General features: G+C 58.6%; 2 protein-coding genes across 6 annotated transcripts; one reads left to right on the top strand and one right to left on the bottom strand.

Moving 5' to 3' along the window:
• Positions 1-6,126: 6,126 nt before the first annotated feature.
• On the bottom strand, positions 6,127-17,836 carry Sppl2b (signal peptide peptidase like 2B). 4 transcript variants are annotated; one of them, XM_048341949.1, is made up of 15 exons: positions 17,709-17,836; positions 13,375-13,494; positions 12,902-13,084; positions 12,658-12,747; positions 12,406-12,545; positions 11,776-11,918; positions 11,606-11,702; positions 10,839-10,955; positions 9,848-9,929; positions 9,540-9,614; positions 9,401-9,463; positions 9,185-9,284; positions 8,887-8,964; positions 8,022-8,182; positions 6,127-7,417 (listed from the first exon to the last, which is right to left on the bottom strand). In XM_048341949.1, exons 1-15 carry the CDS (start codon positions 17,763-17,765, stop codon positions 7,157-7,159), a joined length of 1,767 nt encoding a protein of 588 aa, XP_048197906.1. In that variant the 5' UTR covers positions 17,766-17,836; the 3' UTR covers positions 6,127-7,156. The 4 variants fall into 4 exon arrangements, with proteins under 4 accessions (XP_048197906.1, XP_048197907.1, XP_048197908.1 ...); XM_048341950.1 differs by having other exon boundaries at positions 11,776-11,915; XM_048341951.1 differs by having other exon boundaries at positions 7,281-7,417; positions 7,956-8,182.
• Lsm7 (LSM7 homolog, U6 small nuclear RNA and mRNA degradation associated) lies at positions 17,086-22,246 on the top strand. Of its 2 annotated transcripts, none has more exons than XM_048341991.1 (4): positions 17,086-17,397; positions 18,508-18,598; positions 21,222-21,293; positions 22,031-22,246. In XM_048341991.1, exons 1-4 carry the CDS (start codon positions 17,293-17,295, stop codon positions 22,171-22,173), a joined length of 411 nt encoding a protein of 136 aa, XP_048197948.1. In that variant the 5' UTR covers positions 17,086-17,292; the 3' UTR covers positions 22,174-22,246. The 2 variants fall into 2 exon arrangements, with proteins under 2 accessions (XP_048197948.1, XP_048197949.1); XM_048341992.1 differs by lacking the exon at positions 17,086-17,397 and adding an exon at positions 17,879-17,912 and having other exon boundaries at positions 22,031-22,243.
• The last annotated feature ends 813 nt before the right edge of the window (positions 22,247-23,059 follow it).

Genomic DNA, 23,059 nt, shown 5'->3' with positions numbered 1-23,059 from the left:
ATTCCCCAGCACCACATATAGAGAAAATGGCCAGAAGTGGCGCTGTGGCTCAAGTGGCAAAGTGCTAGCCTTGAGCAAAAAGAAGCCAGGGACAGTGCTTCAGGCCCTGAGTTCAAGCCCAGGACTGGCAAATAAATAAATAAATAAATACACACACAGTATTCATTGGTTAAGTGAAAGCCTGACAATTTTTCCAAAGAATAAATGGATAGTATGCTTATCAGCTGGACAAAAAGTTAATGAACACCCCTCCCCTTCCCCCAAGTAGCAGCTTGCCTGAGTGATGTTGGGGGACAGAAAAATAAAAGCTGAAAATTGAATGAATTGTGGGTTGATTTCCAGTTACAGTACATGTTCACAGAATAGCCATATTTATAAAATGAAATCAAATCCTGACTAAAATGTGAAGTCCATTTAGGATTTAAAAGAGAGAGAGAAAAAAAATAGTCAAAGCCAATTACTTAGTAATGAGAAGATCAAAGTCCCAGCCCGGCCTGGAGATGGATCTCTTTGTTTGTCCGATTGGATGGACACAGCCCCATCTTGGATAAGCTGGTGTTTTGCTTAAAAAGAAAGGCCCTCAAGAGAGAAGGCTCTGGAAGATCCTTCTTGTTGATAATCTCTGACTACAAAGTATCTTCTAGGATTTTTTTTTAATTCTTATTGTCTTGCCAAGTTCCGGGGATGGGAGGGAATGAAATCAGGAGTTGCATAGGTGGAGAGAGGTAGAAAATTAAGAACAAGGAGAAGACAAGAAAACAAGAGTCACAGGATGACCTTGAACTGGGAGAAAGTCCTTGACCAGGGAGTGAAGGTGGATCACTAGCACCTATGTGATCGTTCCCATGGAAAGAAGGGTGGACAGGGAAGAGGTGAGCAGGAGGAGACTTGCCGGCCATGTTAAAATTTCCAGAAGGCTAGAGGCGCATGCTTGCCTGTCATCCTAGCTACTCAGGAGGCTGAGTTCTGAGGATCATAGTTCAAAGCCAGCCCAGGCAGGAAAGTCCAAGAGACTCTTATCTCTAATGAACCACCCGGAAACCAGAAGTGGAGCTGTGGCTCAAGCACTAGCGCCTTGAGTGGAAAGGCTAGGAACAGTGCCCAGGCTTTGTGTTCAAGCTCTAGTAGTAGCACCATTAAAAAAAAAAAAGCTTCTAGAAGAGTCTAAGAAAAATCTGAACTGTGTACAGAAAGGCACAGGGAAGAAAGAAAGAACCCAACGTCAGAGCTTAATCTCAAAGGCTCAGGACAGATGTCCCGAAGCCTGTGACTCATATGTTCTAGTGTCACAGCGTCCCCCCTAGAGAGAGGGGCAAGCTGGAAATCTGGGGTGTCCTTCCAGACAGCAGTAAGGGGAGAGGTGATGCTGAACAGTTCATTCTTTCTTAAGGTGGCCAGTCACTGCCCCAATCCACCCAGAGCCGCCCCAGTTTTAATCTGAAAACCAGGCCTTCTGGTCCACCTCTGCTTCATCTGTCCATCATGAAGTGTAGGCAGGCCTTAGGAGTTGCCTAGCAATGCTCAACTAGAGGATTTGCATACAGAGCCAAGAAGGTGAGCCAGAGAGGGACAAGGCCCACTTCCAGCCCTCCTGGTCTGGCCAGGGGAGTCTCAGTGTCCCGCCAACATGTCCTTAATGCAACCTTAACAATTGGCAGTGTCAGCTCTCAAGGGTGAGCCTCAGGCCCAGGGTTCCAGAGAGGGCAATGGAGCCAAGGATGAGGAAGAGACAGAGGAAATGCCAGCTGGGAGACAGATTCAAAGGGAGTATCTCAGTCACTAAGATATACCATACTGCCGGCCGGGCACTGTGGTGCATGCCTGTAATCCTAGAATGGCAAGTTCCTGGTCTATCTCTTATTTGTACTTCACGTCTAGCTTCACCACCATGCCGAGTTTTGGTTTGGTTTTGTAAAGAAACTTCCATCCTGCTCATTCTCCCTTCCTTGGGTCCCACACCCGTGGAAGCTTGTCCCTGGGGCAGGCACCGCGCCTCCAGCACACAGGGGGACTGTTTTTGTGTCTCTCTGTCCCCCCCTCCCATCTCCCCCCCTCAACATCATGAGATAAATCACTCAGCAAGCCTAAAGGAAATTTAATAAGCGTGCGCTTTCTCCCTCCCGCCCCCCCACCCCTTTGCTTTTGTCTGTAGACTTTTTGTTAGGTTTGCATGGGAAGATGTTTGTGGAGAAATTACTTATGGCAACACTGTCTTGTTTTATCTTATTTTCCCAGGCTTAGAAACTGCTAGGAGGAAAAAATCAGAGGCCGTGTGGGAAGGGGGGAGCACCAGGGGGGGAGGAACTGGTGATTGGGGCCATAATGAAGGAAACAGTAAACACTCAGAAATTAAAACCAGAAAGCCCTCATTTCCAGTTATTCACGACTCGTCAACTACAACTTCTATAGATCCTCATAGCAACTTGTGGGGTGGAGTCTGGATTTTGAACATAGGGTGACCATGCACAAGTGGTGGGATTGTAGGGGAGGGGGGGGTCTTGCAATATTTTTGTCAAGACTGGCCTCAAACTATGATCCTCCAGATCTCTGCCTCTCAAGTAGCTAGGACCACAGGCTTGAGCCGTGTGTCTCTCTGTGTGTGTGTGTGTGTGTGTTTGTTTGTTGGTCCTGCACACAGTGACACAAGGTCACACGCTCACCGCACAACCAGGACACCACCACATTCAGTCACCTGCCATCAGCAGTGCAGTCATGCACAGCCATGCACACTGCTACACTCCACCACAGGTGACCACACACAAGTACGCCCACACCTACACACAAGCACACATAAGATGTCACACAGCACCTCCGAGGCTGCTGGCATGATGAGGGTTGGGGGGTCTGCAGCCCCAGAGCCCTGCCCGGCCCCCACCTGATGTGACAGCTGTCTGTCACTGTCTCAGGTGGCATCCCTGCTCGAGTCTCCTTCTGTCCTCGAGGTCTCACAAAGGACAGTTGGGGAGGGAGCCTCTGCAACCCACACTGTCCTTTCTGGGGTCCACTGTCCCCTGTAAAGTGGGGGGGGGGGATGAAAGCTGGATACCAGTGGCTCATGCTTGTCATCCCAGCTACTCAGGAGGCTGTGATCAGAGGATTACAGTTCAAAGCCAGCCTGAGCAGGAAAGTCCATGAGACTCTTATCTCCAAAGAACCAGTAAAAATCCAGAAGTGGAGCTATGGCTCAAGTGGTAGAATACCAGCTTTGAACAAAACAGCTCAGAGACAGCACCCAGGCCCTGAGTTCAAGCTCCAGGACCGATGTGTGTAAGCGTGGGAATCTGTGCACAGGTGCGCGTGCACACACGTACACACCCACACACCCTGGAACAAGGGTGAGGCAGTGTAGATAACTCCCAGCCTGTCCCCGGACCAGCACCCTGACCTCACCCGTCACCCAACATTAATTGAGTCCCTGGGACCCTTCCCAGGTGAAAGGCGCCACAGCCCCAACACACACCACCTCCCTCCAGTTCCAGGCTCTCTGACCACAGCCTCCTCCATCTCATTTCATTTTAGATTTTGTGGCTGTTTTATGACAGGCTCTTGCTGAATGGGCCAGGCTGGCCTGGAAGTTGGGGTCCCCTGGCCTCCACCTTCCCAGGGCTGAGATCACAGGCACGCCCTTCATGCCCAGCTCCCATGTCTCCATGCTGACCTCCGTCCTCTGCTAGGCACTGGCCATGGGGGTTACTGGTGCTAGGGACAAGGACAGGGAATCAAGGGAGCCCTCGGATCTCGGTCCCAGTGTGGTGTCTGGCTGGGGGTCCCTGCCCCCTTGTTAGCAAGATCTACACCACCTTGACTAGATCACCCTCCCACCCTCAGCATCTACACCCCAGAGCTTCACAACCCCAGCAGCGTCCAGCAGGCCCCCATGCGCACACCTGGACACTGCCCACCTGCCTTAGTCCATACAGCCCCGTGTCCTGGAGGGAGCCCGACTCACCTGGCTGCACCACCTCCAGCCCCCAAGCCCTGGGCAGGTCGTCACCTTCTAGAACCAGAGTGGGAGCCTGAGCCGGCCAATGCCCGGAGGGGAGGGGCTGATGGAGGGGCAGGGCTGGCCCTGGGCGGGCGGCACCTCCCTCCTGTACCCCGGCCCCTTCCCAGGCATTGGGACCCGCCCTCCCGCCTCTGCTGAAGGGCTGGGGCCCCCACAGGGCAGGGGGGCACAGGACCACTGTGGCCATGGGGGAGGGGTGTTGTTCCCTGATCTGTGGAGCTTTGAGGGTGGTGCCGCAGGCAGAGTCTACCTGGCTAGAGGCACTCCCGAGTTCTCTAAGCAGGGGGCAGAGCCCAGTGAGGCTTGAGGCTTGTGTAGGAATAACTCATGTAGCTGCTGGCTCAAGCCTGTCAAGGCAGCCACTCAGGAGAATGAGATCTGAAGATCACGGCTTCCCCAGCGCAGCCGCCCATCCACCCTTCTGGGCTGTGGGGGGGGGGGGGGTCCCAGGAGGTGCTTCAGCCTGCTGAGTATGGATCAGTGTGGTGGGAGGCTGCCACCCTCCTTCCACAGCACCCCCTTACCTTTTGACGACGCCCCCTCCACCCCAGACACTGCATCCGATGCTCCCACATCCCAGATCTCTGCCTGGGTTCCAGAGGCTCAGCTGGCAGCACCTCCTCCAGGGAGCTTTCCCTACACCTGCCTTCCCAGAACAGAGCTGCAGCCTCTCCGTCCTCACCAGGCATAGCTGCCTGCAGCACCGTCTGCTCTGGGACAGCCTTGCCCCTAGGGGAGGGCCTAGGACAAAGCAGGCTCTCTGTGAAGCCTGTGGGTGGATAAATGGATGTGTATGGAAGGACAGGCAGGTGGATGGATGAATGGGTGGATAGATGAATGGATGGATGAATGGTGGATGGATGAGTGGGGTGGGTGGGTGGATGGATAGATGATGGGTACATGGATGAATGGATGGATGGATGAGTGGGTGGGTGAATGAAGAGGTGAATAGATGAATGGATGGTTGGATGAGTGGGTGAGTGAATGAATGGATGGATGAATGGGTGGCTGGATGAGTGGTTGGATGATTGGGTGGGAAGATGAGTGGATGAGTGGATGAGTGGAAAGAAGGGTGGGTGGATGGGTGAACGGATAGGGGATAGATGGGTGGATGGGTAGATGAGTGGGTGGGTGGGTCTGGATGTGTGAATGGGTGGATGAGGGGTAGGTGGATGGATGTGTGAATGGGTAGATGAGTGGGTGGGTGGGTCTGGGTGAATGGGTAGATGAGGGGTAGGTGGATAGGTGGATGGATGTGTGAATGGGTAGATGAGTAGGTGGGTGGCTGGCTGGTGACTGGAAGATGGAGGTTGATAGATGGCCGTAAGCTCTGGTTGGTTTACTGAAGAAAACAAACCCACAATTACCCTATCATTCACTTTGGACCTTAAACCACAAGACGGAGACATGCAATGGGCCTGCATTTCTGCTGCTCTCCCTTCCCCCTCTGGCCCTGCCACACTCAGCAAGGGTTGGGGCCACCCTGGCTGGGGTGCAGGCTCACCAGGTGGGCTTTGTTGAACGCTGATATTTTCTGAGTGTCGCCAAGCCCGGAGCGGCCTCAGCGCACCAAGTGCGGCTCCTGCAGAGCCTCAGCACTGTGTTCTGGTAGACGCCACCTCCCGGGGAACACACCCAATGCCCCCACGGCACCGGCAGGTGGGTGGGAGCCCGGGCTCCATCTGGGCTATGACTCTGTGGTTTTCAGTCCACCACAGGACAGAGGCCTCCAGCTAGTGGCAGCACACCGGGCAGGCAGCTGGCTTCCGGGCAGCCATTCCCCAAATTAAGGCCAAGCCTCAAACTCAAGGCAAGGCCACCTGAGGAGGGGCTGCTTTCCCTGTGTCAACTGTGTAGCTTCTCCCCCTGGCTCTGCAGCAACATGGGCCCCAAAGCCTCAGCCCCCGGCTTGTAGAGGGACAGCCATGGGGGGAGGGAGGAACCCACATATCCCATCCTTCAACAGAAAGTAGACTTGTAGGGGTTGGGGCCAGCTGAGCCCCTGCCCGGGAGTGCTAGGCATGGAGTTCCAGTCCTGGTCTGGTGGGGGGGCAGTGTTTGGAGAAAGCAGGCGGGAAGCAGAGGCTGAACTCCTGTGCCCCCCAAGGGTGACACGGCTCTAGGTATCAAAAGCTGTTTAATCATAGATGTGAAGGGAGCAAGGTGACAAAGTTGCAGCTGCTGCCAGGGCCCCCTGGACTGTGCTGGTCCCCCACTCTCGGGTCAAATGAGTTAAGGCGAGTCCAGTGGGGGAGGCCTGCGGCACTCACCCAGGGACCTGGGCAGGAAGGTCCAGGCAGGGCAGTTTCAGGGCTACTAGCTTCTAGAGGGGGCACAGCTCACCCCATGTCCCCCGTGGGGGCAGAGCCCACTGCCTGGTGGGCCTCGTGCCCGTGGGGTGGCTCCTGTGCTCGGCCTCCGCTTTCCCCCAGGTGGAGGCAGTGAGACGAAAGAGGGCGGGGGGGGGGGAGTGTCAGTGAGGGCCCTGTGCCCGTGGGGGGGTGCCAGGCCCCGCCGCTTGGGGGGCAGCTGTGCCCCTGGGCTGGCTAGCCATGGGCACCTGTCACAGGACCAAGAATCCCATCCGTGAGGTAGAGGGCGGATGGATGGTCAGCTCTGGAACATTCCCCCTCACTCCAGAAGCTGCCTGCTGTGGCTGGAAGACACGTGCCCTCGGCCCATGCCACAGGGCAAAGGCCATCCTTAAGTCTCGCCCTGGGGCCCTGCGGGGTCGCTGGGGCTCCCAGGCCACAGGCAGCATGGTGTGGGCAGGCGGGTGGGCAGGAGTCCCCACCCCTGCCGGCCCCTGCTGGCTGTCATGAGCCGTGTCTCGTTGGGCACTGCACAGCCAGCGGCTTCTGCATTTCCTTGTGGCCAAGCGCAGGCCCTTGGAGGGAAACCCCTAGGAAGCGTTGGGGTGCAGCACCAAATGTGGGGGCCTCACTGCAAAGGCCCTGAGTGGAGTGGGCGGGGGGGCCCCATGGGGCCAGGAAGACGGCGTAGCAGGGGGCTGTGTGGCCAAGCACAGAGCAGGCTGGGGCCAAGGCGCAGCTGTGGCAGGCCCCCAGGACAGAGCACCAAGTCGGGAATGCATCCCACGTCGTGCCGGTCTGGCACGGATGGCTGCAGGGCCTGGGCCCGCGCGCCCCTCTAGGCCGAGGTCCCTGGCAGCACCTGGTCCTGGCCTGCAGGCGTGGGGCCACTGCTGGCTGGGCTGGATGGGTCCGTGGCGGGAGCTTCAGCCCCCGCCTCCTCGGGTGTGGGCTCGGTGCTGGCCGGGTTGGGGGGCTGCGTGGCAGGCAGGGGGGCCTTGGGCAGCTCTGGGCCTGGAGACTGTGTGGGGAGAGGCTCCGAGTCCTTTGGAGGCTGCAGCGTGGTGGCTGGCGCCCACGAGGGTTGAGGTAGGTCCTTCTGCAGGAAGAGCGGCCCTCAGTGGGATGGGACACAAATGGGCGGCCCTGGCCTCTGACCCCACGGGTTGGGATGGGGAGGCCAGTCCTGAGGGTCAGGATCTAGGTCCCAGAGAAGCACCAGGCCCCAAGGAGAGAAACTGTGGCCTTGTGGGTCAGCAGCAAGGGTCCCCTGGACATTGCTCCCCATTGCCTGTCTCTCCTGAACCCCAGAAAAACCCTCAACTGTCCAAGTTTGTGCCCCGGGGAACAGAAGGCAGAGGGCAACAGCCGCTGCCAAGGGCCAGCACGGGGTCCCCAGCCCTGCTCCACCTTGGCACCCCCAAGCAGCTGGCTAGCCAGCCCTGTACCCTGAGGTCCCCAGTAATGAAGGATCCCTGTGCTCTGGGGGAGGGAGTGACTTTAGCAAAACCTGTACCCCAAGCAAGGTATGCACAGCCTGTGGAGGGGGCCCCTTTAACTGTCCCCCTGCAGCCACCACGCAGAACCACACGACACCCACAGAATGGCCCTGTGGCAGCAGGGCGCGAGGGGCTTACTCAACTTGCGCCCAGTCAGGCCGCACGGGCCTCTATCGCAGGCAGTCAGAGCAAACTGGTATTCACCGCAAAGCCGCTGCCGGTCCAGAACATGGCCAGCTCCCGGCGCCACAGCGCCACAGCACCGCTGGTGAGCAGCGTGCAGGGAACCAGGTAGAGGAGGGCGGGCTGGCCGCGCTGCATGAGCACCAGCGCCAGGAACGTCACCAGGAGGCCGATGCCGTAAGCTGCAGGCAGAAGGAAGGTCAGCCTGCCCACCGGGGTGAGCACTGTGGGGAGGGAGCCAGCTGGGGGGGGGCAGTCAGCTTGGGGGGTTCTGCCCCAGCCCTGGCTCCCAAGTGTTTCAACTCAGTCTGCCTTAAAAACACACAATGCCTTAGGAGTTCAAGGTGGGGATGGCTCTGGTGCCAAGGGCAAGGCCAGGAGAAGGAGAGACACAAACGGGAAACCAACAGCCATTGCACATGTGCAGAAACACACATATGTGTTTGTGAATGTGCAAATGGAATTGCCTGGTACAGCAAATGTAGCTAATAAAGAAAATATCACCAGCATCAGGGGCTCACGCCCATCATCCTAGCTACTTGGGAGGCTGAGAACTGAGGAGCTTAGTTTGAAGCCAGCTTGGCGGCCAAGTTGGTGAGACTCCAATAAACTACTCAAAAAAAGCCAGAAGTGGCGTGTGGCTTGGTAGAGCACTAGCCTTGCACACAAAGAGGCTCAGAGACAGCATCCAGACTGAGTTCAAGCCCCAGGACCAGCAAAAAAGTGAATAAGGAAGCCAGGCAGGCAGTCAGGCAAAAGGAAACATCAACAGGGGGAACCAGGTGGATGCAAGGGCCGCGACACCTCAAGCCCAGCTCTGCAGCCAGTGCTCAGTTCTGGGGTGGCGAGGGCACCCACCAGCTTAGGACATGGGTGTGGTACCTACCGATGGTGCAGGCCACGAAGTAGACCCTGGAGGACTGCACCTGGATGTCGAACCTGTGGCAGTAGGCCACCAGCAGCCCTGGGGAGAGGACGGGTCACACTCACCCTGGCTGGCTGTCTTCTTCAGTCAGCGCCTTGCCCTGCCGGGCAGCCTGCCCACACAGCATGGCCATGAGACAGGGCAAGGATGGCTCCCATCAGGCCGCCTGGCCACCAGGACCATTCTAATCCCCAACTGTGGAAGCTGGGCTGCTCCCTGGCACAGGCTTGGCAGCTGCCGCAGCCCTGCCACCAGCTACCTGGCACCAAGATGTCTCCGAAGCCCAGGAGGGAGAAGGGCCGGTCACACAGGGCCAGGGGTGAGGCGTTCAGCCGGGGCACTTTCAGCACCATGGGCAACTATGGAGAAGGTCACATCAGGCCACGTTCCAGGCCCACCTGTAAGTCCCACATCCAGGGCTCCAGGTCAGCACTTAGGCCTATGGCACCGAGGCCCACATGGTCAGGTGACATACCTTCTCGTGGGTGGCCGAGTCCGAAGGCCCGGTGGCCACCTCCACCATGATGCTATTTCCACTCTGCATAAAACAGGGCCATGTGAGAGTGGGGTGTGGGGGTGAGAGGGTGTATGTGTGGGGGGATGATGGGCACTACCTTGGTAAGGAAGGGCGTGATGAAAACGAAGAAGACATCGTAGATGAAGAGCACCAGTAGCAGGAGCGTGCAGGCCTGCAAGGGGACGGTACTGGCAGGGGTGATACAGAACCCCAACACAGAAGCCCAGGCCCTGCACATGGCCCTACTTCAAGTCCAAGTCACCATCTCCCATTTCTACTTAGCTCCTTCCGGCAAAGTTTGGCTGCCCCATGGGAAGCGAGGGAGAACCAAGACCTTGTGAGCCACGGCCTGGACACACCTGCCCAGCAACCCTTGCAGCCACCGGAGGGCCCCCAGCTGCTCACCTTGAACGTGGGGAGGCGGATGGTCTTCAGCATGTAGAGGCAGAAGGCGATGCCCAGCGCGTCCTGCAGGACCCAGGCCCACCTGGAAGGCAAGGGCCCGGTGACCCGAGGCTGCCCCGCCCTGCCCAGCCTGTGCTCTCATCGGCCACAGGCTGCAGAGGCTGGACACGCCCGGGGTCCCAGGAGACTAGGACGGGCCTGGGAGCAGGCCATGCTGCCAGAAGCCAAGGATGGGCCTGTCTCCAGCCCTCACATCTGTCCCCAGGCCTCGCTCTGGCCCGTGTCACAGGCAATACTGGACACTTCCTGCCCATGTCTGGGACAGAGACATCTCTCTTTAGCGGAGATGAGGAGCACATGTGGTGTGTGACTGAGCGGTGCCCGGCTCTGCTCACAGAGCAGTCTCCTTGTGTACAAAGGACAAAAGATTTCCAGGTTTCCTTCTGCCAGGAATGTCTGGTGGCTCCAAGCAATGCCTAAGTCAGGAGAGCCTGTTGGGCTGGGGCTGCACCGGGTTGCGTGGGGACAGGCTGGCTGCCCCCGTGGCCATGTGCTGGGTGCCCTGCCCAGAGAGGGGGCTGGGCTGTACAAGACCCCCTCCCCCCGGCCCACACCTCGCACAGCTCCTGTGGGAAGGGCACCTGCGGGAAGCAGCCCCGGCCTGCCTTTGCAGGCTGGCTATGTAGAGCCCGAGCTTCCATGGAGGGTGCGCTCCAGGCTGCAGGGCCATGTGGGAGGCAGAAGAAGGGATGGCTGGCTCTGCCTGCCCACGAGTTCCATGGAGGCCAGGCGGGAGGGCAGGGTACCCAAGGCCGGCATGTCCCCACCATCCCCATCCAGATTCCAATCGGGGCTCCTGGGCCCCCAGCCAGGCCCAGGTGAAACTGTACACGGGTGGCAAGGGGTGGCCTGCAGCCTGGGCATTTGGTAAGAGGAGCCGTCGGGGTGGGGGCACCTGAGGACAGGGGTGGGAGGAGGACGGGGGACTCACTGGTCCTCATTGCGGAAGACGCCCCACACCATGCTCACAGCCACACAGAGCAGCGCCAGGAGCAGCATGCGGACCTGGGGGCGCTTGTGGAAGTAGGGTAGGCTGTTGTCCGGGACCCTGAGGTGGGGAGGGGAAGAACCATGAGCACCAAGCACCCCACTGACCCACACCCCACCTGGCCAACCTGCCAGACCAGTGGGCCCCACTCCACTTCGGGGCTCCTGCCATGTGGGAACCTGCAGGAGCCCCCTCCCTCCCTCGGAGGGCCTGCATCTCCTGTGCTGGGGTGAGCACGGTGAGCATGGCCGGGAGCCTTGGCCAGCTCCACACACCCCAGTGCCAGCCTGGCTTTGATCTGAGGACCCTTCCAGGGCACCTGGCTGCTCCACTGGCCGCCGGGGCAGGGCTGGCTGCACCAGTGATGCCCTGAGCCCTGGCAGCCGGGGACACCTGAGGCCAGGTGCCTGCTGGGGCCCCTGTACTCCCCATGCCCAGCCCTGGCAGGGTGCTATAAAAACGCTTTATTAGACAATGCATGGGGAAAGAGAGCAGCTGGGCATGTAGGAGGGGACAAGGCTGAAGATTTAGAACCTTCTAACCCTGCCCTGCTTCCCGGCCTGGGAGAGGCGGCGGGCAGTGCTGGGTGCTAGGGACAGTCAGGCTGAGCGAGGAGCTCCAAGGCTGGGGAGCAGGAGACACAGGGGCCAGAGGCGGCGGCAGGGTGAGCAGTGCCCCTCTGGGCCTGGCCCAGCCTGGTGGGCCCTCACCTGCACTTGCCGAAGGGCAGCCTGCTCACGCAGGGCGCCAGGCAGCTGTAGAGGCCAGTGGAGGAGGCGAGGCAGAAGATGGCGATGATCACGTAGACTGTGGGGGACAGAGCGGGAGGTGAGGGGAGGAGGGTGGGGCGTGACCTCCCCCACCCGGGAGTGGGCCGCACCCAAGTGGTCGTAGAAGTAGTAGAGCAGCACGAGCATGAGGCAGCACATGACCACGAACACGCAGATCATGACGGGCGTCACATCCACCGCCTCGTCCTCCTGCTTCTCAGGCCCGTCGTCACGCTTGTGCTTCATGTACCTTCTTGGGAGACACCTCGGGGTCATGCCATGCCCACACCCTCGCTGGCAGACCCCTAGCAGCACCCCAGGGCGTGGGCCCGTACAGGGCTGGCCTGTGTCCCAGGTCACCAGGGACCAACACCACTGTGGACCAGAGTGGCTCTGGGACCACACAGGCCACCAGGCCTGTGACAGCACTGGTCCCACGCCTGCCTTGGGAGCCCATGTCCCCAGGGAAGCCACACCACCCCAGGACTCAGGCCAGGCCGGCTGGGGAGTGGAGGCCTCAGAATGGCAGGTCCGGGTCCCATCCCTTCCCGTGGGCTGGCCTCAGGCTTCCACCCAAGTTCTCAGCAGACAGCTCCTCCAGGGGACACAGGTCATGTTCCAGAAGGTGCTCTGAGCAGTGCCCACCATCAGCAGGGCTTCTCTCCAGAGGAGAGAGAGAGCAGCAGGCCCTCTCCAGAGCTTCCACTCACCACCTGCCCTTCCCACGCCATGACACTCACTTCTTTACGTCCCCACTCCCGGCCCAGTAGCCCCCAACAGCGACAGTGCCCACGGCCATGATGAAGATGATGACCATGTTGTAGTCCAGCACCGGCTCGCTGGGTGCGTACAGCGCCACCCGCACGGCATGGCCAAAGCGCTGCCACAGAGAACACACCAGAAGTAAGTGGGGCCACTGCCCCTGCCCTCTGCCCTGTGCCTGCACCCCCCAGTCCCTCTAGCCCTACTGGGCAGCCCGGGGTAGGACCTACCCTGAAGATGGCCAGCATGTCCTTGTAGCTGAGCAGGCCCACGGGGATGCCGATCTCCTCGTACTGTGTCTTATTCCCTCCAGGGGGGACCTGGGCCGAGAGGGCAAAGGCCAGGGAGTCACTGCACCTCAGCCAATCAAGCTTTGGCACAAAGGACCCCCAGGATCACGGAGCACCCCCAATCCTGCCTCCACTTGCAGAAATGAGGCCAAGGCTGCCTAGCCTGCAGCAGGCCGGGGCGTACCAGCTTCTCCTTGCTGACGACCAGCAGCCCCCGGGCCCCGCTGCCCTGCGCCAGCCGCACTTTCTCATAGAAGGTGCAGTTCCCGCGGGTCACCAGCGGGATCTGGTTGCTGAAGCCACTGGCTGGGAGGTCACCCGGGGAGCAGAGCAGAGACGATGTCCAGTCACGCAGCTGCAGGAGAGACTGAGGGAGGGTGGGGTGAGGGCAGCCCAGGGGCAAAGGGGGATGACACGGACCACCTCACAAGGCCTCATACCCCAGAGCTAGAGCCACATGCCCAGAAGGGCCATGTCCAATACCACTCACAGTTGTGGCTGACAGCCACAGAAGTGGGGAAGCCCCACGTACCGCCTCTGCCCCATCCCACCCACCAAAGCGTGGCCCGTGGGCAGCTCCTACTGGAACCCCTAGACCAGCAGAGTGAGGTACTGAGCTGGGCGTGCGTGGAGCCTGCAGCTGGGCGTGGTACTCACAGCTTTGCCCAGGTCCTGTGGCAGGTGGGCCCACTGCGGGTTGTACAGGATGCAGTAGTCTTTGCCTTTGGGGCCCCTGCCCTCTGAGACCACGTGGACCATGCCATACTCACAGGCTACCTGAGGAAGGATGAGACGGCAGTCACAGGCCACACAGGACACAAGGTTCAGAGCAACCGGGACAACTCAGGGAGAGGTACTTGCACTCGGGGGGTGGGGGGTGGAGTCCTGCACCCCATTCCACTCACCACAGAGGACACCAGGAAGAGGGCAACAAGGACAAGGACGGCTGAGCATCCCACAGACCCCGGCTGCACAAACAGCTATCTCATCACCTGGGTTTCAGTCCTAGCATCTCATGGGACTGAAAGCCCAGGAGGAGCCCCTGCAGGGGTGGGGGGTGAGGGGTCACATGTTGTCCCTGGGCACTTGTGGTCACTTGCAGCTAGGGAGCATGGGCAGGACCTGGGGGCAAGGCAGGAAGTCTGAGACAACTTCCAGCCCCCTAGCAGGTTTGGGGGCAGCCCCTTACCACACACATGCCCAGGAAGGCAGGACCTCTGTGAAGTGACCCCTCAGTGGGGCCCAGGGCTGAGCCCTGCCTGGCAGACTGAGGTCTCCCAGCAGCCAAGGTGAGTGAGCAGTGGTGACCAGCGGGACACAGAGGACTAAACTCGTTCTGCTCCAGTCCAGACCATGCCAAGGAGCTCCAGGCCCCAGGAAAGCCAACACTGGCCCGCCTCCCATTAGGGACAGGGAGAAGCTGCCTGGGGCCTGGAGGAGCCAGATTTGCAGGGGCTGCTCGCGACCCCAGCACTCAGGAACCTGGGAAGTGGATCTGGAGTTCCAGAATACTCAGAGCTAAAGACTTCAGTCTCATTATGAATGAATAAAGCCCAAGGGGACTGCTGGAAACAGAGCTAGGAACAGAGCACTGTCCATCTCTGAGGAGAGCTCTGTCTGGGTTCTGCTAGGGCCTGTGGCTGTGTTCAGATGGAGATAGGCTCTCCAGAAGGTGGCATGGGCCTGGGGCAGCATGCTGGGAGGTCAAGGCCACAGCACAGGGAGGAGCCAGGACGGAGATCCTGGGGAGAAACAGGTGCCAGGAGACCCGCTCCAGCGCATGAGCACACCCGGCTCCTAAGAACCCTTCTGCAGCCCCCTCCTCCTGTGGGGTTGAAAACGACTCGGTAGAGACACTCATGTCTCCCAAGACCCTGCCATGGAGATGAGCAGGAGGCAGCCTGATGACACATGGGCGGTCCCCATGTCCTGCAGCTCACTGGCAGGACAGCCCAGCAGGGCCCAGACCCAGATGCCTGCCAGGTCAGGGCTGGCAATGGGGGCTCTGACCTGGCCTGGAGCCCCCAGAAGCCTGAGAGCTTCCTTTAGTGCTTAGGGCCTGGCCATCTGGAGGTGGCAGTGTGGAAATACCCACAGCCCCCCGCCGCAGACCAGAGCCACGCAGGAGGCCTGAACCATGCAGTCCCAACAGGGCAACACAGACTGGGGGGGGGGGGGGGAGGGTGTGGTGCTGCTTTTTAGGTTTGCCTCCAGGAAGGGCTGCTGGGTGGACGGGCCCACAGGGAGGGGCAGGAGGGCAGTGGAGGCCATGGTGAGGTCCTGTGGCTAAAGGTGTTTTCTTCATCAGCTTGGCTGGTTCCCCCCATACACCTCACCTCCCTCCACCTAGAGAAGAATTCCAAGCTCCTTCCTTGGGTCCTCCCCAGGGGGCTCCAGCCCCTCAGTCACCCCCCCACCCTAACAAGCAAGCACCTATGTCCATAGCCATTGCTGGACATGAATGAGCCGTCCACTGCCCCATGAAGGAGTTTATGTGCAGAAAGGCCGGAAGCCATCCACCCACTGTTTGTAAATAAAGCTTTATTGGGACAGAGCCAAGTCCCTTGCTGTGGGGAGTGACCATCACCATCCACCATGCAGAGGAGAGTGGCTGCAGGAGAGACCCGGGACCGCAGCTCTCCCCAGGACACACTGCCAACTCCTGTCCTCTGGGACCAGGGTTCTCACTGAAAAGTGCCTTTTGTGTGAAACAGAAGTCGATAGAACTTTCTCTTGAAAACGGTCATTTAAGAGCACAAAAGCGCATTCATGGATTTCCCTCCCTATGATCTGAAAAGCTGCTTTTCCGCTAAAAACAAGCCTGTAACCTGTACCGGGAGCCACCAGGGGTCTCACCCAGTCACTGGCTCTGGATGGGTCCCTGCCCACTGGGTCACAGGACCCAGCTCACACCTCCTCGGTGGGCAAGGGAACAGGAGGCTGGCTGAAGTAGAACCCCCCCACACCCCAGGACTGGTCTGCTTGAAACTTGTGTATGGGGGGGGGTCAGCCAGGTGCAGGGTCTTGGAACAGGGTGGCGGTGGGGAGCAGACTGCTCCCTAGGCCAGGCCCGGATCCCAGCAGTGGCCCAGTCACCTGGGAAGAAGGTAGGGGGTAAGGGGGGACTAGGGCACCTATACAAGTCCTGAGCTGCCACTCACAGGGGTCACACATCAACTCTCCCTACCTCAGTCTAGACCTCAGAGCTCCCATACTGGGCCACAAAGATCACTGAGTTTGTGTGGTGTCACACAAAGCCTCTCATCCAGAGGAGTGCCGATCTGGCTCTGGGGTGCCTGGACTCTTCCCAACCTTAGCCCTATGTCTACAACCAGCCTATGGGAACAGCAAGAGGACTTGCTTGCTTCTGAGGCCTTGGCTGTTTTCCATGCCTCCTATTCCCAGGACAAAGTTCACACCCTGGCCTGCCTGGGATAAAGTCCAAAGGCTCTGGCACCTGAGCCATCTACTGCCTAGCTTGACCTGTCCAGCCTGGGGACCATGTGGCCTATGCCCCACTCCCAGGCTGCCCCTCCCCTGGGCTCCCTGTCTAGCCCTCTAAACCTGAGCCAAAGAGCTGGCTTCCTCAAGGCATACCTGGAGTGGTTCCTTTGTGGGGACCTCTCTCACAAGGGCTGAAGTCTCCCTGCAACAATTAAACACCACTATATACCAGCCCTGGCCAATTCCTCATTGTCCCCAAGTAAATCAACAGTTGGTAACACTCCTGCTACTCTGGGCTTCTATGATAACCACCTCTCCCATCCCCACCCAGCATCCTTCAGAACATCCTACAATATACCCACAACCCCCGGCCACCTCTTGCTTTCTCTTTGTTCAAAATATCTAGATAACATGAAGTCTTTTCCCCCAAGTAAAGTGAACCAGGCACAGGGCCCACAAAACCCAGAGGATTGGATAGAGTAGCAGCCAGAAAGATGGGGACGAGATCCAAAGAACTTCTGGGTCGGGGGGTGGGGTGGAGGGGAGAGACACAACAAGGCAGCCAAAATTGGATGGAAGACCAGAGACATTCTGAGGCAACAGAAAAAAAAAAAAAAAAAAAAGAGCAAAGGGCCTTTTGTGAAACCTCATGGGTCCAGGAAGGCGAGGGGGGGGGCAGGGGAGGGTCACAGAGGTGTCACAAACATGCCTGGAAGCCACTGGACAGCCTGCAAGATGCAACAAGCCCTAACAGGCATTTTCTTTTTTGGGGGGGTCAGTCCTACCTGGAAGTAGGCTGGTGACAGATGAGGAACAAAAGTGGCCACCAGGCACGGTGGAGACCAAGAAGGAGGAGCGCAGTGGTGTGGGAAGGATGAGGGACATCCTAGAACTGGTCCAGCTTACCGGTAGTGTTTGTGGGGCCCACTGGGATCCCTATTCCCAGAACTGCAGAACAGGGGTAGGGGATGACAGTGTGACCCAGCTGCGACCCCCGCCCCCCCGGTAGCCTCTTGTTCAGTGAGTGCTGTCACCTGCTCATCCTGACCTGAACCCACACGCCGGACCCGCGTTCCCCTCTTGCGGACCGGCAGGGACGTCCCCTGCTCAAGGTCACCGCGGAAGACGCGGATGCACGGAGCGCTCCTTTCTGGTGCATGGCCGGCTCCGTGGCCATTGGGCTTTGGCGGAGGATCCAGCTGGCCGCCCCCGGGAAGCGCTTCCTGCACCCCTGGGGTGAGGTGGGGGGCCTACCTAGCAGCGTGCTACACTCCACCGGGAAACTGAGGCCGAGGAGGGGGATCTGAGCTACCTGCCCATTGCCACAGGAAGGGAGGGGCATGGGGCCCCTCGGGCAGCGGCAGCAGATTGAGGGCGCGGCGAGGGGTGAACTCAGGCCTGGCGGGCCGGGCGTGGAGCCCTGGGGCCAGGCCGAGACGAGCCTGAGACGGCGCCGCCTCCCCCTTCCCCTCCCCGACCGCGCGCTGAGTGGGGTCCCGCACGAGCCTGGAGCCGACACCAGACAGCTGCAGCGGCGCGGGCCTCACCTGGGCCGCCAGGAGCAGAAAGACTGTTCCGAGCCGCGCCAGCATCACCGCCGCCATGTCCGCGGGTCCCTCCGCAGCGGGGGGCCAGTTTCCAAGCAACACCCGCGGCGACACCACCGCGCATGCGCCACGCCTGGGCGCGGGGTTGACGTCAAAGCCCAGGGGCGGGGCCTGCGCCTAGCGGCGCGCAGCGGCAAAATGGCGGTGAGCGTGCCGGGTTTGAGAGGGAACGGGAGTTGCGGGCCCGGGGGGCCCTGGGAGGACCGGGGCTCGAGGAAGCTGGGGCTAAGAAGCGGAGGGTGACACGGAGACCGGGGCGTGCAGGCCAGGGGAGTCAGCACAGTAAGCTGCGGGCCCAGAGGCACGCCGTGACCAGAACCCGCGAACATGAGGGACATGGAAATGGGGACAGGGGATTGAGGATGGGCGACATGAAAGGACGGAGGGCTGAGATGAGGGACATGGAGGGATGGGGTGCTGAGATGGGGGACGGGGCTGAGACAGGGGGCATGGGGGGACACAGGGAGCTGAGATAGGAGACAGGAGGCTGAGACGGAAAATGGGGTGATGGGGCTGAGGATGGGGGATGTGGGAGCTGAGATAAGGGGCATGGGGAGATGGAGAGCTGAGATGGGGGACATGGGATGGGGAATGTAGGTGGATTGGGAACATGGGTGGGAACATGAGCTGAGAATCGGGTGGGGGAGACCTGCAGACATTGAACTCTGGATAGCAGCAACTGGGCCCAGAGGGGTGCAGTGCTCTAGAATTGTAAAACCCACCCATGCTGCTTCTCCAGGACAAGGAGAAAAAGAAGAAGGAGAGTATCCTGGACTTGTCCAAGTACATTGACAAGACCATCAGGGTGAAGTTCCAGGGAGGCCGAGAAGGTGAGCCCCCCCACCTCCACCCTTCCACACACACATCAGAGAAATGGCAGAGTTCAAGGGCAGCAGCTGTTTTAAGCCTTTGAAATTCTAATCAGTCCAATGTAAGAACTGATGTGCCCCTGTGGCAGGTGGGGAAACAGAGGCACAGGAGACAGGAAAGGGAACCCAAAGTGATGCGCCCAATGGGGAGTCACAACTTTGCCTCCTGTGTGGTTCCACCTCTGCAGCTCCCATCAGGAGCCCACCCACTCCTCCTGTGGACCAGATCCATCCTGAGGTTGGGCATGTGGAACAGCATCCCTGGCCTCCCCCCTCCATACCAGTGGCTCTCCCAGTCATGAGAAGCAAAGCATCCCCAGATATGGCCAGTGTCGCCTGGGACCACAACCGCCGCCCCCAAATTCTAGTCTCTACTTGTTTCTTAAACATAGGATACATGTTAAGAACAGGACGCAACAGGTGCTGGTGGCTATATTATATACCTATAAAACTAGCTTCTCAGGAAGCTGAGATCCAGAGGATTGAAGTTCAAAGCCAGCCCAGGCAAAAAGTCCATAAAACTCCCATCTCCAGTCCAGCAAAATGCCAGACTGGAGGTGTGGCTCAAGTGGTAGAACACCAGCTGAACAAGCATAAGACTCTGCTGTGCCTCTAAGTTAAGCCTTTAGGCTGCTTTATGACCCCTTCCTCCCCCACCCCGCCCCAAGCAGGTCCGTTTTTTTTGTTTTGTTGGTTGTAGGGCTTGAACTCAGGGCCTAGGCACTGTCCCTGAGCTTTTTTGATCAAGGCTAGCACTCCACCTCTTTGAGACACAGCTCCACTTCTCATTTTCTGATACTTAATAGGAGATAACAGTTTCATTGGCTTTCCTGTCCCCGAGCTAGCTTTGAACCAGGATCAATAGGTCTCAGCTTCCTGAGTAGCTAGGATGACAGGCATGAGCCACCGGCACCCAGCTCAGATCCTTTTGTCACAATCTCCCAGCAGCACCCATCCCCATTTGCAAGCAAGGGACACAGGAAAGGGGGGATGTGTATGCCATGGGCGAACAAGGGGTGGCTCCCCCAAAGGACATGGAGATTCCAGAGGAAGGAGTTAGAAGGCGGAGGCAGACTGGCAGGAAGGAGTGGGTGTGGCTGCCAGAGGAGGAACCCACACATGGAGCCATGGCAGTGGCTGAGCCATGCCCCAGGTGGTAAGAGGGGTTCCTGGCAGGCACAGCTCATCCCCTCTCAAACTGTCAGCAGACTTCATGCAGGAGCAAAGTACAGAAATGCCCCCCAGGCCAGGCAGCCGTAACTGGCAGAGCTGGCAGGGTGGTGTGCGCATCACCCTGTTGAGATGAGAGCTTGTGAACTTTTTTTTGCCTGGGCTAGCCTGGAACCACAGTCTTCCTGCCCTCAACCTCTTGTGTAACTGGGATTATAAGTATGAGCTACTACACTTGGCCTAAAATGAACAGTTTTTAACTGTACCATTCAGTGACACTCAGTAATGTAACACCATCTTTACGTTGTACCACCATCCATTTGCAGAACTTCATCATCTTCCTATGGAGCTCTGCTCCTTTCTCCATGAACCCCCCTCCCAGTGTTCTACCACTTGAGCCATGTCTTTTGTTTTTTAGATAGGGTCTCAAACTTTTGTGCAGGCCAGCCTTGAACTTTCATCCTCCTACCCCCCACCTCCTGAGTAATTGGGACCATAGGCATGGGCCACCACATTGGGTTAGGACAGCAGAGCTCTGCCCATTGGCTTCTTCCCCCTATACCCTTCCCACACGGTAATGCCACTGACTATATCAGGACTGTTCTTGAGCCAAGAGGTGTTTTCACACAAGTTTTGAGGTGTGTTTTTTTTGCCAGTCCTGGGGTTTGGACTCAGGGCCTGAGCACTGTCCTTGACTTCTTTTTTCTCAAGGCTAGCACTCTACCACTTGAGCCACAGTGCCACTTCCGGCTTTTTTTGTTTATGTGGTGCTGAGGAATCGAACCCAGGGCTTCATGCTTGCAGGGCAAGCACTTTACCACTAAGCCACATTCCCAGCCCCACAAGTTTTTAAACATTGGAAAAGAACCAAAAGGTACTTGGTGATGTAGAGACGACAGGAAACTCATTTGAGCATCCAGAAATACAAGTTTTTTTTGTTTTGTTTTGTTTTGTTTTTTGGCCAGTCCTGGGCCTTGGACTCAGGGCCTGAGCACTGTCCCTGGCTTCTTCCCGCTCAAGGCCAGCACTCTGCCACTTGAGCCACAGCGCCGCTTCTGGCCGTTTTCTGTATATGTGGTGCTGGGGAATCGAACCTAGGGCCTCGTGTATCCGAGGCAGGCACTCTTGCCACTAGGCTATATCCCCAGCCAGAAATACAAGTTTTGTTGTCCCAAGTCCAACCTGCACTGGTGAGCCCTGTAGGCTACTCTGGAGCAGCAGACTCCACGAGGCCCCATGGCAGGGAACCCTCGCCCCTGGCCTCTGCACACAGCAGCTGCCGGCGGGAAGGCGGCTGGCAAGTGGTCGGTGTCCCCCGTGTGCCGGGGAGGCCTTGGCCCTGGGCTCCCCTGTCCTGGTTTCACTACTGACCTCACGTCCCTCCCTCTCTTGTCTTGCCGGTGGCTTCTCCAAGCCAGTGGAATCCTGAAGGGCTTTGACCCGCTGCTCAACCTCGTGCTGGACGGCACCGTGGAGTACATGCGAGGTGAGGACACGGCTAGTGTGGGGTGGCAGTGGGCCATGCCTGATTGCCCATCCCTGGCCCACAGGGGACGCGTGGTGGCAGGGCCTGGGCAGGTGGGCACATAGGAGAAGTAATGTGGCCGCATTCACATTGAGGGCAGCCAGCCATGAGAACACACAAGGGTTGTCCAGGCCTCACAGTAGAGTCCAGGCCTGGGTACCCCAGACTACTGCCCTTCCTGTTGGAGGGGCTGTCAGGACAATGCAGGGAGCCCTCAGGAGTGGTAGCTACCACCCCTCCCAGCACCACCTGCACCCAGGCTCCCATCCTTCGTGCCATGCAGGAGGCACAGCGTACTAGGCCCAGCAGGGGTCCTGCTCCCCAGAGACCTGACTGTGGCAAAGCTGCATCCTAATGTGAGTGTCCCACTACAAACTCTGCCCAGCACCCCAGTGTGGCTTGCCGGCTCCTGAGCGTCTTCCTCCCCTGCCACCCCCCCTCCCAGGGCCTTACCACCACCTGCCTGGTGACAGGGCCCTTCCAGCTCAGGTGTCCAAGTGCCCTGGGCCTCCCTGATCTGCTGTGCAGATGTTTCCAGTGCATCTGGAAATGTCCCTGGAGAAGGCTGAGGACCTGGTTTGCAGCACCCGTTGGCCATTGAGTGGGGGGGGCGGGTATTGCCCACCATGGGCATGGCACTTGGCCCTCCGGCCTCTGCCTTCAGCAGACACCAACCAGCCCCTCCTCCTGTCCCCCAGATCCCGACGACCAGTACAAGCTCACAGAGGACACGCGGCAGCTGGGCCTGGTGGTGTGCCGGGGCACTTCGGTGGTGCTCATCTGCCCACAGGATGGCATGGAGGCCATCCCCAACCCCTTCATCCAGCAGCAGGAGGCCTAGTTTCCCACCCGGCCTGCCACAGGCCCACACCCAGCCACCACAATCCTTTTTGTACAGTTGATTTTTTTTCATTGTTTGTCTTTTTTTTTTAATAAAGTTGCAGGGGCTGGGAATATGGTCTATTGGTAAAGTTCTCGCCTCGTATACATGAAGCCCTGGGTTCGATTCCTCAGCACCACATATATAAAAAACAGCCAGAAGTGGCACTGTGGCTCAAGAGTGCTAGCCTTAAGCAAAAAGAAGCCAGGGACAATGCTCAGGCCCTGAGTCCACGCCCCAGGACTGGCAACAAAAACAAAACAAATAAAAATAAAATTGCGGGCTGGGGATATAGCCTAGTGGCAAGAGTGCCTGCCTCGGATACACGAGGCCCTAGGTTCGATTCCCCAGCACCACATATACAGAAAACGAACGGCCAGAAGCGGCGCTGTGGCTCAAGTGGCAGAGTGCTAGCCTTGAGCAGGAAGAAGCCAGGGGCAGTGCTCAGGCCCGGAGTCCAAGGCCCAGGACTGGCCAAAATAAATAAATAAATAAATAAAATAAATAAAATTGCAAACCTCAGGCTTCAGAGCCCCCCAAATCTTGCCCCTTTTTTTGCCTTGAGACACCTGAGTCCTGCCTGGGGACATACATGGCTTAGTCCCTGGTCTTTGCTGGGAGCAAGGCAGGTTCCAAGCCAACCTAGGAAGGACACAGCCCAGGCCAGGTAACATAGGTACCTAAGCAGGTGACACTCCTTGAGCCCAGCAGCTTGGGCACAGGGGGACAGCCATATGTAGGTCTTGATCTGATCCTACCCCAAAGCTGAAGGCCAGAAGGAAGCTTCCCCTGAGGCTGATCAGCTGACCTGGGGGGATGGGCCCTGCCTGCTCCCCACCCCTCCCAG

This window comes from Perognathus longimembris, chromosome 3 (assembly GCF_023159225.1).
Source record: "Perognathus longimembris pacificus isolate PPM17 chromosome 3, ASM2315922v1, whole genome shotgun sequence".
Classification (NCBI taxonomy): domain Eukaryota; kingdom Metazoa; phylum Chordata; class Mammalia; order Rodentia; family Heteromyidae; genus Perognathus; species Perognathus longimembris.
Note: the sequence above shows the minus strand (reverse complement) of the source record. Positions and strands in the feature narration are given on the sequence as shown.

What these genes read in the sequence shown, in the direction of transcription:
- Lsm7 (XM_048341991.1), top strand. Translation starts at nt 17,293, where the DNA reads ATGCACGGAGCGCTCCTTTCTGGTGCATGGCCGGCTCCGTGGCCATTG. An exon ending in GTTCCAGGGAGGCCGAGAAG is followed by an intron (nt 18,599 to 21,221) that starts GTGAGCCCCCCC and finishes GGCTTCTCCAAG; the next exon opens with CCAGTGGAATCCTGAAGGGC. An exon ending in CACCGTGGAGTACATGCGAG is followed by an intron (nt 21,294 to 22,030) that starts GTGAGGACACGG and finishes CCTGTCCCCCAG; the next exon opens with ATCCCGACGACCAGTACAAG.
- Sppl2b (XM_048341949.1), bottom strand. Translation starts at nt 17,765, where the DNA reads ATGGCGGCGGTGATGCTGGCGCGGCTCGGAACAGTCTTTCTGCTCCTG. An exon ending in CTACTTCTACGACCACTTGG is followed by an intron (nt 11,703 to 11,775) that starts GTGCGGCCCACT and finishes TGTCCCCCACAG; the next exon opens with TCTACGTGATCATCGCCATC. An exon ending in CGGAGACATCTTGGTGCCAG is followed by an intron (nt 8,965 to 9,184) that starts GTAGCTGGTGGC and finishes TCCTCTCCCCAG; the next exon opens with GGCTGCTGGTGGCCTACTGC.